The sequence below is a fragment of the Poromitra crassiceps genome (assembly GCF_964638095.1).
Source record: "Poromitra crassiceps genome assembly, chromosome: 1".
NCBI classification, from domain to species: Eukaryota; Metazoa; Chordata; class Actinopteri; order Beryciformes; family Melamphaidae; genus Poromitra; species Poromitra crassiceps.
Window position 1 is genome coordinate 13047816 of NC_139623.1, and position 15614 is coordinate 13063429.

At 44.0% G+C, this 15614-nt stretch overlaps 1 protein-coding gene across 3 annotated transcripts; it reads right to left on the reverse strand.

Annotated features, from left to right (window-relative positions):
• Positions 1 to 113: 113 nt before the first annotated feature.
• Positions 114 to 13552, reverse strand: il6r (interleukin 6 receptor). 3 transcript variants are annotated; one of them, XM_083636893.1, is made up of 10 exons: positions 13350 to 13552; positions 6717 to 7424; positions 6022 to 6145; positions 5306 to 5481; positions 5015 to 5196; positions 4492 to 4633; positions 1903 to 1949; positions 1715 to 1769; positions 1140 to 1242; positions 114 to 845 (listed from the first exon to the last, which is right to left on the reverse strand). In XM_083636893.1, exons 1-10 carry the CDS (start codon positions 13429 to 13431, stop codon positions 578 to 580), a joined length of 1887 nt encoding a protein of 628 aa, XP_083493019.1. In that variant the 5' UTR covers positions 13432 to 13552; the 3' UTR covers positions 114 to 577. The 3 variants fall into 3 exon arrangements, with proteins under 3 accessions (XP_083493019.1, XP_083493020.1, XP_083493018.1); XM_083636894.1 differs by having other exon boundaries at positions 5021 to 5196; positions 5306 to 5484; XM_083636892.1 differs by having other exon boundaries at positions 5306 to 5484.
• Between the last annotated feature and the right edge of the window lie 2062 nt (positions 13553 to 15614).

A 15614-nucleotide genomic window follows, 5' to 3' on the forward strand; every position in this document is an offset into this window, starting at 1 on the left:
GCAGACAAACTGCCGGGTGACTAGTAGCCTATAGCATATTCCAGGATTCCTATTTGTTCAAACCTGGTAAAGAATATAATGATACAAGGAGAGCAGAAGGTGTGTGATGACTCTATTTCATTAGCCTCAGCAACATTATATACACATAAGAAAATTATAGACGGCATGCTAAAACATCTGTACAACTTATCAACACCATTCACTTGTGAAATTGTACATCCACAGTGTAGAGTAGCTTAAAATGTTCTGTGGCTGTTCTCCAGACAAAGCAACCACAAAAACAAGTATTTTCAGAGGTATTTCCGGTGTATGAGATTGAGAGGTAGAGAGAGAGAGAGAGAGAGAGAGAGAGACAGACAGACAGACAGACAGACAGACAGACAGACAGAGAGACACACACAGAGACAGAGAGGGGTCGAGAGCACATAAAGGCAGTTCCTGAGATTGTCTTCAAAAGACGGTCATATAAGGAGCACTGTTCATATTTTAAATCGATTGGCCTCCAGTGTCTGTGACTCTGGCCAGTCTTCTTCAGGAATGAATGCAATCAGCTGTTTTCCACCCATCAGCACTCCCCCTAGACCAAGAAATAACTTGTGTTGTTGAAGTGCATGGTGTCCCTGCTCTCCTCCACCTGCTCTTCTTTTTCTTCTTGTTCTTCTTCTTCCTTTTCGTCTTCCTCTTCCACTTCATTTGGGAGCGGCTCTTTGTAACGCGATGGGATGAAGGTCACCAGGGCCTGCACTTCTGGAGGTGCTGGAGCAGCAGCCGGAGGCTGAGAGGATCGGATGCAGTGGGTGACGACACTCAGGTTCTGGAGTTTAGACACAAACTTCTCCTTGTGTCTGGGATAGGAAATGAGGGATTCAAATGATGAAGTTGTTGACTAACAGTTGCACACAGTATTTTGGTTGGGTTGGCTATATCCTACACTAAATCATGTTTTAAACTTTCTCTGTTTTGATTGCCAAACAGAGAGTAGAACAATTTTTCTAAATTACACTAAAGTCCCATAATTAAAAGATGCTATATTTTTACTCAACATAAGATGTACAAAAACATTGCCAGTAGGCTTGGGCAATATCTGACATTTTATAGCCTATTGCAATACTGCAATACTGGGGGGGGGGGAGGTATACCTGTATATATAAGCAGCCAGAGTGACTGACAAGAGAAGGCAGCAGCCACAGATCCACAGGACGGGGTGCCACACCTCCTCTGCACTGCCTTCTGATTCAGAGACTGGGGACGAACAGAACAACAAGAGGGGAGGGAGATGATGCAGCAGAGGTTGTGAGACATCCTAATGGATCGTTGGTAGAATAAAGACACAAGTCTGTGTGTGTGTGTGTGTGTGTGTGTGTGTGTGTGTGTGTGTGTGTGTGTGTGTGTGTGTGTGTGTGTGTGTGTGTGTGTGTGTGTGTGTGTGTGTGTGTGTGTGTGTGTGTGTGTGTGTGTGCGATAGGTGTGTTGAGCCAACTTCCTGTGGCTTGTTTCGTTGTTGAGCCTCAGTTATTATGACATGACTTCCTGTTGAAGCCCGGTGGGGCAGAGGGGATTTCTGGCAGGAAAATATCTAAGAGTTCCCCTCTCTCTCACTCTCTCTCACTCTCTCTCACTCTCTCTCTCGGCCCCCCCCCCCCCCTCCCCCCCCCCCCCCACACACACACACACAATAATCATAGTATCATTTAATATCTCCTAGCCTTCTTACCAGCGGGCAAATAGTCGTCTGTACCGGAGCCTTCCTTGTCACCGTAGAACGGATACTGTATAGGTTAGAAAATAAGGAGATAGCATGAGAGACAGGACAGGGTGAGATAGGTGGTATATCAGTAAATATGCAGCATGTGTGTGAGAGGGGAGAGAGAGAGAGAGAGAGAGAGAGAGAGAGAGACTTACCGTTATGGTAGACAGATCATCACTCAACAACACGTTTGCCCCTTGAGCTGAGGAGACAGACGAGATAACATGCTATCAAAAACCTCGGCAGGGAGGAAGTCTCTCACACAGAAACATTTGGATATTGTGGATTGTAGATTGTGAAGCATCTGAGCAGATATTGTAGACAGTGTGTGTATCTAGACTGCGATCTGTGAGCACTCGTGTATTTAGGGCACAGTGTATTTTGCTGTCCTTGATACTGGGAGTGCAGTTAGTTCCCAGATGAAGGGAAGTCAGAGGTCAGTCCTAATGTTCTGGACTCAATTCCTGCCAACAACATGATTTACTGGACACAGACAAACAGCGAGTGGGTTTACAGTATGTGCACACCAATATGCCATTATCATCTCAGATAGTCTATATTCTACCTTTAAATCATTGCATGTTAATATCACATCTTTTTTACAATAATGGAGAGAAGCTGTGAAAAAGACCAATAAGATAACTGGGTGATCGTATTTACAGTACTGAGGCATGTATACATTTTTAAGTGTTGGTTTTAGCAGTGTACACTCTGTTTCCATAGTAATATTCAGACTGTACAGTTTATTCATGTCGTACAGTACAGTACAATATATATAAAGGTTTTCACTCCAAAAGAATGGAAAAGAAATACAAGTTAAAATCCAGCATTCAACCCCCCTCCCCCCTCACTCCAGGCATCTTATTTCTAGATTTGTGTGTCTGTTTGATGACTGCATGCAACAGTCAATGAGAGGATTAGGGAGGCGTGGCAGGAGGAACCTGTGTTGACTTGTCTGAAATGATATGGGACAGGAGTCTGTCTGTGGTCCATCCCTGCTCAGTTAACAGCAGACACCAGCTGATCCAATTTAAAGTCACTCATTGTCTTCATTATTCCAAGTCTAGTTTGCACAAGATCTACCCTTCCGTCTCACCACTATGTGATAGGTGTCAGGTGTCAGAGGGTACACACTATCCCATGCTTTTTGGTTTTGCCCTTCACTATCTGGTTTCTGGGCCAAAATATTTGATTGGTACTCTAAGGCCTATAAAATAACCCTTCAGCCGGAGGCGGAACTCGCCATCTTCGGCTGCTCGGAATCCTCTCTGCTCCTCCCTATACGGCTGTGCAACAGTCTCTGACGCAGGGGACGACTGTCGCCAAGAGACTCATTCTGAAGGAGTGGAAGTCCCCCTCTCCACCTTGTTTTCAGGTGTGGCTGACGGACATGGTCTCGGTTATACAGATGGAGAGACTCCGGTTCCTGATGACCAATTCACTTAAGAAATTCAAAATTACACGTACAACTCTTACAAGCACATAAGCACTTGACGCGGCTGGTTAGTGGTAACATTGGAAGGTTGATGATATATGTATGTTCTTGTTTTTGTGTTTTTTGTCTGAGCCTGTTTTTGTTCCCCATGTTCTGAAAATGGCAAAATAACATATTTTGGGGGGGGGGAATCCAGTATTCAAAGATTCCATCCTATACGATATTAGTATTTGCCGATCAAACAAAACAAGTTTTACTTTCATGTCAAGAAATGTTTTGTGAGAGTATGTAGCCTATGTATTTTAAAGGGGTGATATATCTCCTTTTGCATGGAACATAACATAGCTTAACAGTTATTATTCAGAACCCTGAGTGCATGCAGTGCCAGTGTGTGACGTGTAAACTCACTCAGAGAGGAGGAGACTCACAGGAGGGAGGAATAGAGCTCAACAGTCACGTGACATTTCTTGCCCCCCGGAAGTGAGTTCCCCATTCATTTCCTCCAGAGACAGAGTTTTAAGGCTGGAACCAAGTGAACCTGTGACCTACTGAATCGTGAGTGACCATAAAACATTTCACTTGGAGCAACAACAAAAAATAAAGACTTTGTCGTTTTTGGCTCGTCTGTGCAAATCCAATCACGAGGGAAGGAAGCGGGCGTGCTGCCTCAGAAGGTTGTCATGACTACTTTTGTCTGTGGGCAAGGAGGCTCACGCCACACGGAGGTGCTAAAGGTCAAGGCTTTCCAGGTCACTTCATTAGTGGACACCACTTTCATGTTTCTGATGAATGGCTCCTGACAATGTTGGAGAGTCCTTGCTTATTTGACAGTAAGGTGCTCTAGATAAGAGTGTCAGCTAAATGCCTTGTAAATATAGAATGAAGTGGAAGAGGTGGGAAACAGTATAATGCACAAAACCAGTCATTGTCAGCTAGCCTGAGAATGCCAAACTTGAAATGACTATAGCTGCTAAACCAAGCCTTTGTTTGTGTTAATTTATTGCTTTGAAGTGCTTACATTTGTTAGCACTATTTCTAGCAAATAAATCATGTGTTTTCTGCATTATATTACACGGTTTCCCACATTTTCAACTTTATGTTATGTCATGTGACCCATTGAGAACCGACTTTTCCACTGCCTTCTTATAAATATAAAAATGTGTGTGTGTGTGTGTGTGTGTGTGTGTGTGTGTGTGTGTGTGTGTGTGTGTGTGTGTGTGTGTGTGTGTGTGTGTGTGTGTGTGTGTGTGTGTGTGTGTGTGTGTGTGTGTGTGTGTGTGTGTGTGTGTGTGTGTGTGTGTGTAACTACCTGTCCAAGTACGGCCATAGACAGGTGTACCCCAGTTACTCCAATGACCATCATATTCGTCTTTAGTTCTGAGTTGGATCTGATACTCAACACCAGGGAATGCATCAGTGATGGTGTAGGACCGATCTTTGATGATCTCTATCTACAGAGACACATACAGAGAGACAATCAGGTAAACAGATGAACACACACACACACACACACACACACACACACACACACACACTCAAAACGAACATTTTTTTTTAAATGTAACTGACACCGGATCCATTGTCAAGCAACAGAGCAGAGTGTGCCTTATCTCACTGTCAGGAAATACTAGTCCAGTGACTGTTGAACTGTGACAAGACACGCGCGGACACACACACACACACACACACACACACACACACACACACACACACACACACACACACACACACACACACACACACACACACACACAGTACACGTACACACACATGCACGAACACACAGACTTGTATGTGCGGATACACAACCACATGTCTACTGGTCTACCAACATGCACCTGTGACGCATGATGAGGCCCCAAGAGCTTGGCGGGTCGGTAGCTGATCTCATAGTCAAGTCCATAATAGCGGTCTTGAGGCTTCCAGGAGCAAGGGAAACCCCAGGTGACCCTTAGCCTCATCTCCTGACCCTCCTCCTCTCGGACGACCACCGCTGACGGAGGGTCCGGCTTCACTGAGGGAGCGGGAAGGAATACAACTAAATATGTCTTACAGTAGTTATGCTTCAGCTCAGTTGATAGACACACAGACGCAGACACAGCTGCCTGGACACGCTCACTTACGAATGTCCAGGGGTGTGAAGTCCAGTGGAGAGCTGGTGGCGTTTCCTGCGGTGCTCGTGACACACAGGTAGACCATGTGTCGCACTCTCTGCTCGTCCTCGTTGTGGTCCAGAGCACACCAGCAGCGGGACAGGCGGGGGGAGTAGGAGCACTCTGTACGAGTGAATGTCTCTGACCTACTGAGGGGTGAGAGGGGGCCGCAGAGGGGGAGAGAGAACTGGGTCACACACAGACTGATGGGCTAGACTGTAGCTAGACTCTAGCCCATCAGCTAGAGAGAGAAAGAGATAGGCAGGGGTTCCCAACCCTTTTTGGCTTGTGACCCCACTTTGACATCACAAAAACCTAGGGACCTCAGACATTCAAATTCGGGTACAACATCGGTAATATCATCAGTGATCAACAGTATGCCGACTTTTTTCTCTTAATTCTGACTTTAATCTGAGAATTCTGACTTTAATCTGAGAATTCTCCCTTTTTCCCTCAAAATTCTGACAGTGAACTCAGAATTCTGACTGTTTTCCTCAGAATTCTGACATTGAACTCAGAATTCGAACTTCATTTTCAGAATTCTGACTTTATATATATATATATATATATATAATATAATATATGACTTTTTATGATACCATAATGTATATATATGTATATATTCATGACGATCAGAGTCCCTAAACTAGAGAATATAGAGGATATGGGGATTTGTCTGTTCTTACCCCTTTTTGAGGAAGAGGTAGCAGTGAGGGTGGATGGTGATGGGTTGCTGTGGCGTCCACTCACAGCGGATCTTACTGCTGGGTGACTTTTTATAGCAGGAGAGATTGGGGCGCTCAGGAGGATCTGATACATATAGACATGGAGAGATACATTCATTCATTTATTGTCATTACTTGCTTATTTATATTCAGGCTAATTGGGGACTGGAGTTCAATGCATGGTCATTGGAGCATGCACTGACTGAACAGAAGGTCGGGGGGAAACAGATGCTGATAGACAAGCAACCACACTCCCACTCCCTGGAGACATAAAGTATTTCTTAATTTTATGAGAGAAAGAAAACAGGAACAATAAATAAAGAATGAGAAGACTTTGATAAAAACTTTTTTTGTATATGACTTTTTATGATACCATAATGTATTCCGCAGACTAAGATTGTCATGATATCATAGTCCCTCTGTGTAAAAAAAAAATACATTAAGAAAGAATAAAGATAACATACTGAAATTAGATACAATTACATTACAATACTAAAAATATATATTAAAATATATGGAATATCTGGAGTCATCACTTTGAACAGTATTTGCAGACTCCTGTTATGTTGAGAAGTTTTTCTTGTTCTTCTTCTTCTTTGGTTCTAATTAAGACATGAGGGAACAAACCTATCGTCATTATGACCAGTGTGACTCACCTGCAACAATGACTTTAAATGAGAAAAGCATTTTGCCCCTGTGATGACAGCTGTACTTCCCAGAGTCCTCTACTCTGACTGAGGGCAGAGACAGCGTCGGGCCGCTCTTCTCAGACAGGAAGTCTCCCCTGCCTGTCTCCCCTGCCCTCACTGTTCTCCCGTTCCTCTTCCACTGTGGTCTAGTTCTCAGGCCCCTCGTCACCCTGCTCCCACCCTCCTCTTCCTGCTCCTCCTCACAGCAGTCATCCTCACTGTCCCCCTCTTCGGCCAGCCAATCAGATACAGCCTCCGCCACCGGTCTGCTCACACTGGTTGGCTGAAATGTTGGAGTGGTGGGCCTGGCCTTGTGTCCTGTGTCCATATATCCGATATGACTGGTCTGCTCTTCAAACGTTGCAGCATCTCCATTCTCCCCAGTCACAGTGTTGACTCCTCCTGCCTCAGTGGGGCGGGTGGAGTATCCTTCACTTATAGAATCCTCCATGCCATCTTTGTCTCTTTGCCCCAAAGCGCCGTCATTGGTGTTGTTTCCAATACTGTCTTGTCCACTAACACTGGCTGGCTTTGCGTCCAAGGGGCTCCATGCTCTGCTTTTGTCTGAGTCGTCCCTGGTCATGGGGACCTTTACTCCATTCACCTTCACCTGGCCACTGCAGGACAGGGCCAGTGTACTGCCTGGGGATAACACCAGCACACCAGGTGGAGGTGCTAGACAGAAACAAAATCAATTAATATAATTTGTAGAATGATTGGGAATCAGTGTGTGCCTCAGCACGTGTCATTTATTACTACAAATAATGATTTATATATCTCTAAATCTTCTATAAATACATTGTGTGTTTCTCCCCAATTATACTTGGCCAATTTATCCCCATGCTGCCCTATTGGCTGCCCCGGTCGCCCACTGCTGATCTGGGGAGAGCCGAGACTAGCGCCATGCTTCCTCCAAGACATACACAGTTGCCAGCTGCTTTTTTTCACCTGACAGGGGGAGCTTCACCGGTAGGACAGCACGTGGGAGGATCACGCTATTCCCACCAGTTAATTGTGCAAATTTTTTGTGTATATATTTATCTCCTTTTGTATAAAATTACGAATTAATTTGTCGTAGTGTTGGTTGTGGTTAAAAGGGCAGGACAGATAGGATGCAAAGTTGCATAACTAAAATTACCAACTCCTTTTAACTTCCTCTTTTAATATCTCTCTCTGCCTTAAATCTTTGTTTCACGCCCGCTCTCTGCCTCATCTCTCATTTCTCAACTTTTCTCAAATAGAGAATTATTCAGATTTTCTGTTTATCCAGAGACCCCCCCCACACAACTTATTAACACTACATGACTCCAGAGACCCCCCACACAACTTATTAACACTACATGACTCCAGAGACCCCCCACACAACTTATTAACACTACATGACTCCAGAGACCCCCCACACAACTTATTAACACTACATGACTCCAGAGACCCCCCCACACACAACCTATTAACACTACATGACTCCAGAGACCCCCCACCAGAGGTGTAGTGCTATCTAGAGAAGTGGGGGAACGCACCTATATGGGGAACACCTGCACACGCACAGGTCCCAACAAAGCCCCCCCCCCCCCCCCCCCCCCATCGCTTATATCAACGAATTAAACGAGCAAACTCATGGATTCCTCAAGTGCTGCAAACCACTGTCACTGACACACAACTTAACTAATTGTGTCTGTAGCCCATGACATTTGCAGCTCTGAAACTAAAAGACGTATATGGGCACAGCAGAGCAGACTCAGCAGTCAGTTATCAACACAAACAGCTAAACAATCTCTCAACCAGCGATCACACAAGTTGCACAAGGCATTGATCATCATTTGGCACGGCGGCCGGCATTTTTAGAATTTTGTGGTGAATTAATTTTACTCCCACTACATTTCCACAGAATTTTGTGGTGAATTAATTTTACTCCCACTACATTTCCACAGAATTTTGTGGTGAATTAATTCACCACAAAATTCTAAAAATGCCGGCCGCCGTGCCAAATGATGATCAATGCCTTGTGCAACTTGTGTGATTTTCTGGATGCAAATTGCAATGGGGTGATTCACGCTAACTTTTGATTCAACCGCGTTGAAAAGAAACACGCTTTTAACAGTTTCTTCATGCTTGTAAACGTACCTTTTTAACAGCTTGTCCGAAAAATGAAAGGATGTTTGGCTGCCTTTTTCATCTTTACTTGTTAAAGTGAGGTAGGCTACTGGGGGGGAAAAAATATTTTGATGCTGAAAAAGCCAGTAGCTGTTTCAGTATAGCTTTTATTAAACTGAGGTTTCCCCCGCGCTGTAGCTAGTTAAGGTGGAATGTTCCTTCCTTTTCCTTCAAGCCACGAGTTGATGCTGTGTGAATCATTCAGCCCACCTTAAATATAGTTAAGGTGGAATGTTTCCTTCTTTCTTCAAGCCGCGAATTGGCTCGACATGCACACACACACTGACACACACAAAACACCCGTTGGAGAAGTATGGGAACGCCGTTCCCCCGCGTTCTACCGGCACTACACCTATGCCCCCCACACACAACTTATTAACACTACATGATTCCAGAGACCCCCCACACAACTAACACTACAGGACTCCAGAGACCCCCCCCACACACAACCTATTAACACAGAGACCCCCCACACACAACCTATTAACACTACATGACTCCAGAGACCCCCCCCACACAACTTATTAACACTACATGACTCCAGAGACCCCCCCCACACAACTTATTAACACTACATGACTCCAGAGACCCCCCCCCCCACACAACTTATTAACACTACATGACTCCAGAGACCCCCCCCACACAACTTATTAACACTACATGACTCCAGAGACCCCCCCCACACAACTTATTAACACTACATGACTCCAGAGACCACCCCCACACAACTTATTAACACTACATGACTCCAGAGACCCCCCCCACACAACTTATTAACACTACATGACTCCAGAGACCCCCCACACACAACTTATTAACACTACATGACTCCAGAGACCCCCCCCACACAACTTATTAACACTACATGACTCCAGAGACCCCCCCCACACAACTTATTAACACTACATGACTCCAGAGACCCCCCACACAACTTATTAACACTACATGACTCCAGAGACCCCCCACACACAACTTATTAACACTACATGACTCCAGAGACCCCCCCCACACAACTTATTAACACTACATGACTCCAGAGACCCCACACACAACTTATTAACACTACATGACTCCAGAGACCCCCCCCACACAACTTATTAACACTACATGACTCCAGAGACCCCCCCCACACAACTTATTAACACTACATGACTCCAGAGACCCCCCACACAACTTATTAACACTACATGACTCCAGAGACCCCCCCACACAACTTATTAACACTACATGACTCCAGAGACCCCCCACACACAACTTATTAACACTACATGACTCCAGAGACCCCCCCCACACAACTTATTAACACTACATGACTCCAGAGACCCCCCACACAACTTATTAACACTACATGACTCCAGAGACCCCCCCCACACAACTTATTAACACTACATGACTCCAGAGACCCCCCACACAACTTATTAACACTACATGACTCCAGAGACCCCCCACACAACTTATTAACACTACATGACTCCAGAGACCCCACACACAACTTATTAACACTACATGACTCCAGAGACCCCCCACACACAACTTATTAACACTACATGACTCCAGAGACCCCCCCCACACAACTTATTAACACTACATGACTCCAGAGACCCCCCACACAACTTATTAACACTACATGACTCCAGAGACCCCCCCCACACAACTTATTAACACTACATGACTATTTTAGTTGAGACCATTATAGGTTGAGACAAGATGCAGATATATTTGTATTCAATTCAATTCTATAAACTTTATTAGTCCTGCAAGGGGCAATTTAAGGCATGAATACTGCAAACAAGCTGTACTTGGTACACATCTAAAAACTGAACAAGGAAGGCGACAAGTGGAGACGTACCACTGATAAAGCAACGATCTCTGTATAGCTGATTACAAATGTATCCAACACCACAGAGGAATACAGGAGTCAAGTCAAATACATTCAGTCAATACAATTTAAAGTGCATATCGGACTTGCAGGGTCAAAAGTGCATAGGCCTACATAGCCTATATAAACTGACCATTTCTTGTACTGTGGCTGTTCACCAGTCGAATGTCTGTCTAAAGCACTTTCCTGATGGCATTAAGTCAAAACAGACATGAAGATGTGTGGACTCATTGATTATCTTATCTGCTTTCTTGAGCACTTGTGTACTATTAAACTGTACTAGGGATCTTTGTGTTTTGCCTATAATTTTAGAGCTAAGGTTGACAACAGCTTGCAGTCTGTTATTGTCTTTTTGACAGAGGGATGAGAACCAGCAGATAAATGAAAATGTTTAAATACTTTCAATAAAAGAAGAATAAAACGTGGCCAGAATTCTCTGGTCGACTCCAAAGGAGTTTAATTTAGGAAGTACAGTACAGATGCTGATTAGCCTTTTTTTTACAATAACATCTGTATTGTCACAGAATCTCAGTTTGTTATCAAACACAGTTCCCAAATATTTATAGTTCTGGACAATTTCCACATCAGCTCCATGGATGGTTGTTGGAGCGATGTCTATGTGTTTTGGTGAGATTACCATTTCTTTGGTTTTGGATACATTTAAGTCTAGAAGAGAGCGATCGCACCAGTCTACAAAGTCTTGTATTATGGGTATCTGATTGGTCTGACTGACTGAGAAGAGATAAGATAACACTGTCGTCAGCAAATTTGATAATATGGTGATTTTTATATTTGCTAAGACAGTAGTTTGTATATCAAATAAAAAGAAAGGAAGAAAGAAAGAACGCAGCTCTGCGGTGTGCCAGTGGAAATGAGAATCGATTTGGAAATGGACATGCTGTACACGCTCCTCTCTTGAATTTACTCAGGAAAAAAGTCCAGTGCCCATGTAGTGCAAACTACTACTACTACACACACACACACACACACACACACACACACACACACACGCACACATACACACACACACACACACACACACACACACACACACACACACACACACACACACGCACGCACACACACATTCTCTCTCTCTCTCTCCCTCTCTCTCTCTCTCTCTCACCCTGTGCTCCATCGTTTTCCTAGAAATGAGTAATGTCCCTGCAGCAGAAAAAGGGCAAAAGTGCGTGGATCTGTTTGCCTTCAGCATACAGTAGGTGTGTCCCAGTGTGAACCTGCCTGGCCCTGTGGAACATAATTTGGAGGAATAGTGAACTATTGACTAGGCCTAGTCAATAGTGTTTGACTAGGCCTACATGAAAAATACGCTTTTTGTTATATTGCTAATCCATCCAGCTGTTTTACTTCACTTTAACAAATATTGTCATGGTTAACAAACATGTTTAGGAGATGCTGAGTGGCCAGGAGAAATTCTGGCTGGCCTATCCAAGCAGTTAATGAAGCCAAACCCTGAACACTGTTATTGCAGCCATCGCTGCTGTAGGGCCTAATTTCAGGGGTTGGGTCCAGGCTGAGCTAAATAATACAAATAAGAACAATAACTTGGTTCCAGGAGAGAAGCAAGATTAACTTTTGAATGGATGGACATTATTTAAATAGAAACTAGACAATTCACAATTCAACAAAGAGCATAGTGTTTTTTGGGGGAAATGTCTGATATTAAAATAATTGTTCTCAGCTTTAACCAAGCTTTAAAAAAATCAAGCAAAGTAAATCAACAGTGAGCAAAGTATTTATTTCAGTATAAGTATAGGGTAAGACCACACTACTGTACAGCTAATTAGCATATGTCAGTGCTTTAGATATATTTTTTTTATCAATTATTCAATAAGCTACTGAATTATCCAATCCCATTTCTGTTACTATGATGCAAATCAATGAAGTTCCACGGTAATAAAATGTCATTTAAAATTCTGAGTTGATAAATAGAATTCTACTCACACTGCAAATAGCTTGCTTTTTGCTGTGATAAGTCTTTCTGAAGACAATACCACATTAAAATTAATGAAAAGAATCTGTCAGATTCTTTCCCCATTGCCCATTATGGGACAGATTCAATCTGACTCCAAATGAAACTTTTGACACATTTTGTGTCTAAAAGGCAAGGTAAACACAGGTGTAACCAAAACCTTAATGAGGGCCCCAGCACTGGAACACCTAAATGGATTGGAAGTTGGAAACCCTTAATGTTTTGGTTGCACCTGTGTTTACCTTGCCTTTTAGACACAAAATGGCTGCTGTGAAAAAGGACCATTGAAGGGCCTCATAGAAAATAAAACAATCTTAGATTTCATTGCTGTGTAAATAGAAACTTGATAATTATGTTATTAAGTTGTTAATAAGTTATTTACTTTTTAAATGCCCAAATGTGCCCTTGACATCACACCTTCTTCATTAGGCTAGCTGATTTTGTTAAACCATGTTGGGATGTTGCCAATATTTTTGAGCAAATCCAGTAGGTTTATAGCAGCAGTTCTATGCCAGCAGAGACCACAGCAATAGGCCCAACATAATTACTTAAGCTTGTAAAGTTGGGAGCTTACCTTTTCTAAGACAGGTTCCCTCGAATATGCTGTGGACTGGCAGGACGCACAGGGCGCACAGTAAAGGGAGAAAAAGCTGCATGTTTGCGCATGAATCTCCTTAATTCACTGCTCACTCATCGTCATCTACATGCAGACATGCACCGTCTGAACTCCACGGCAGCCAGAGAAACTGGTGACTCCATCAAACTTTCACATGACCGTCGTCCGTCCGCAGAAGCAACTGCCTGTTAGTATATAAACACTGCCTTCCAGAGGAGAGCAGCAGGCTTCCCCTCTGTCTGCTGTCCAAAAGACCCGTTATTGTGAAATCCCAGCTCCCTTCCCCTTGCTCAGCGTTGTTTCAGTGTCAAAGAGGAAATCCCCCCAAGGTTCAGATAACTGCCTGACAACTATATGGACAACTTTCACTCATTGAGATTGAGACTCACTCAAATTGCCCTCTTCTAAAAATAAAAAATAAATCTTCTCACTCTCTCACACCACACATCCTATTCTCACTCTCACACACCCCACATCCTATCCTCTTCTCACTCTCTCACACCACACATCCTATTCTCACTCTCTCACACCCCACATCCTATCCTCTTCTCACTCTCTCACACCACACATCCTCTTCTCACTCTCTCACACAACACATCCTATTCTCACTCTCTCACACCACACATCCTATTCTCACTCTCTCACACCACACATCCTATTCTCACTCTCTCACACCACACATCCTATTCTCACTCTCTCACACCACACATCCTATCCTCTTCTCACTCTCTCACACCACACATCCTCTTCTCACTCTCTCACACAACACATCCTATTCTCACTCTCTCACACCACACATCCTATTCTCACTCTCTCACACCACACATCCTATTCTCACTCTCTCACACCACACATCCTATTCTCACTCTCTCACACCACACATCCTATTCTCACTCTCTCACACCCCACATCCTATCCTCTTCTCACTCTCTCACACCACACATCCTCTTCTCACTCTCTCACACAACACATCCTATTCTCACTCTCTCACACCACACATCCTATTCTCACTCTCTCACACCACACATCCTATTCTCACTCTCTCACACCACGCATCCTATTCTCACTCTCTCACACCACACATCCTATTCTCACTCTCTCACACCACACATCCTATTCTCACTCTCTCACACCACACATCCTCTTCTCACTCTCTCACACCACATCCTCTTCTCACTCTCTCACACCACACATCCTATTCTCACTCTCTCACACCACACATCCTATTCTCACTCTCTCACACCACACATCCTCTTCTCACTCTCTCACACCACACATCCTATTCTCACTCTCTCACACCACACATCCTATTCTCACTCTCTCACACCACACATCCTATTCTCTTCTCACTCTCTCACACCACACATCCTCTTCTCACTCTCTCACACCACATATCCTCTTCTCACTCTCTCACACCACACATCCTATTCTCACTCTCTCACACCACACATCCTCTTCTCACTCTCTCACACCACACATCCTCTTCTCACTCTCACACCACACATCCTATTCTCACTCTCTCACACCACACATCCTCTTCTCACTCTCTCACACCATACATCCTATTCTCACTCTCTCACACCACACATCCTATCCTCTTCTCACTCTCTCACACCACACATCCTATCCTCTTCTCACTCTCTCACACCACACATCCTATTCTCACTCTCTCACACCACACATCCTATTCTCACTCTCTCACACCACACATCCTATTTTCACTCTCTCACACCACACATCCTCTTCTCACTCTCTCACACCACACATCCTATTCTCACTCTCTCACACCACACATCCTATTCTCTTCTCACTCTCTCACACCACACATCCTCTTCTCACTCTCTCACACCACATATCCTCTTCTCACTCTCTCACACCACACATCCTATTCTCACTCTCTCACACCACACATCCTCTTCTCACTCTCTCACACCACACATCCTCTTCTCACTCTCACACCACACATCCTATTCTCACTCTCTCACACCACACATCCTCTTCTCACTCTCTCACACCATACATCCTATTCTCACTCTCTCACACAACACATCCTATCCTCTTCTCACTCTCTCACACCACACATCCTATCCTCTTCTCACTCTCTCACACCACACATCCTATTCTCACTCTCACACACCACACATCCTATTCTCACTCTCACACACCACACATCCTATTCTCACTCTCTCACATCACACATCATATTCTCTCTCTCACACATAT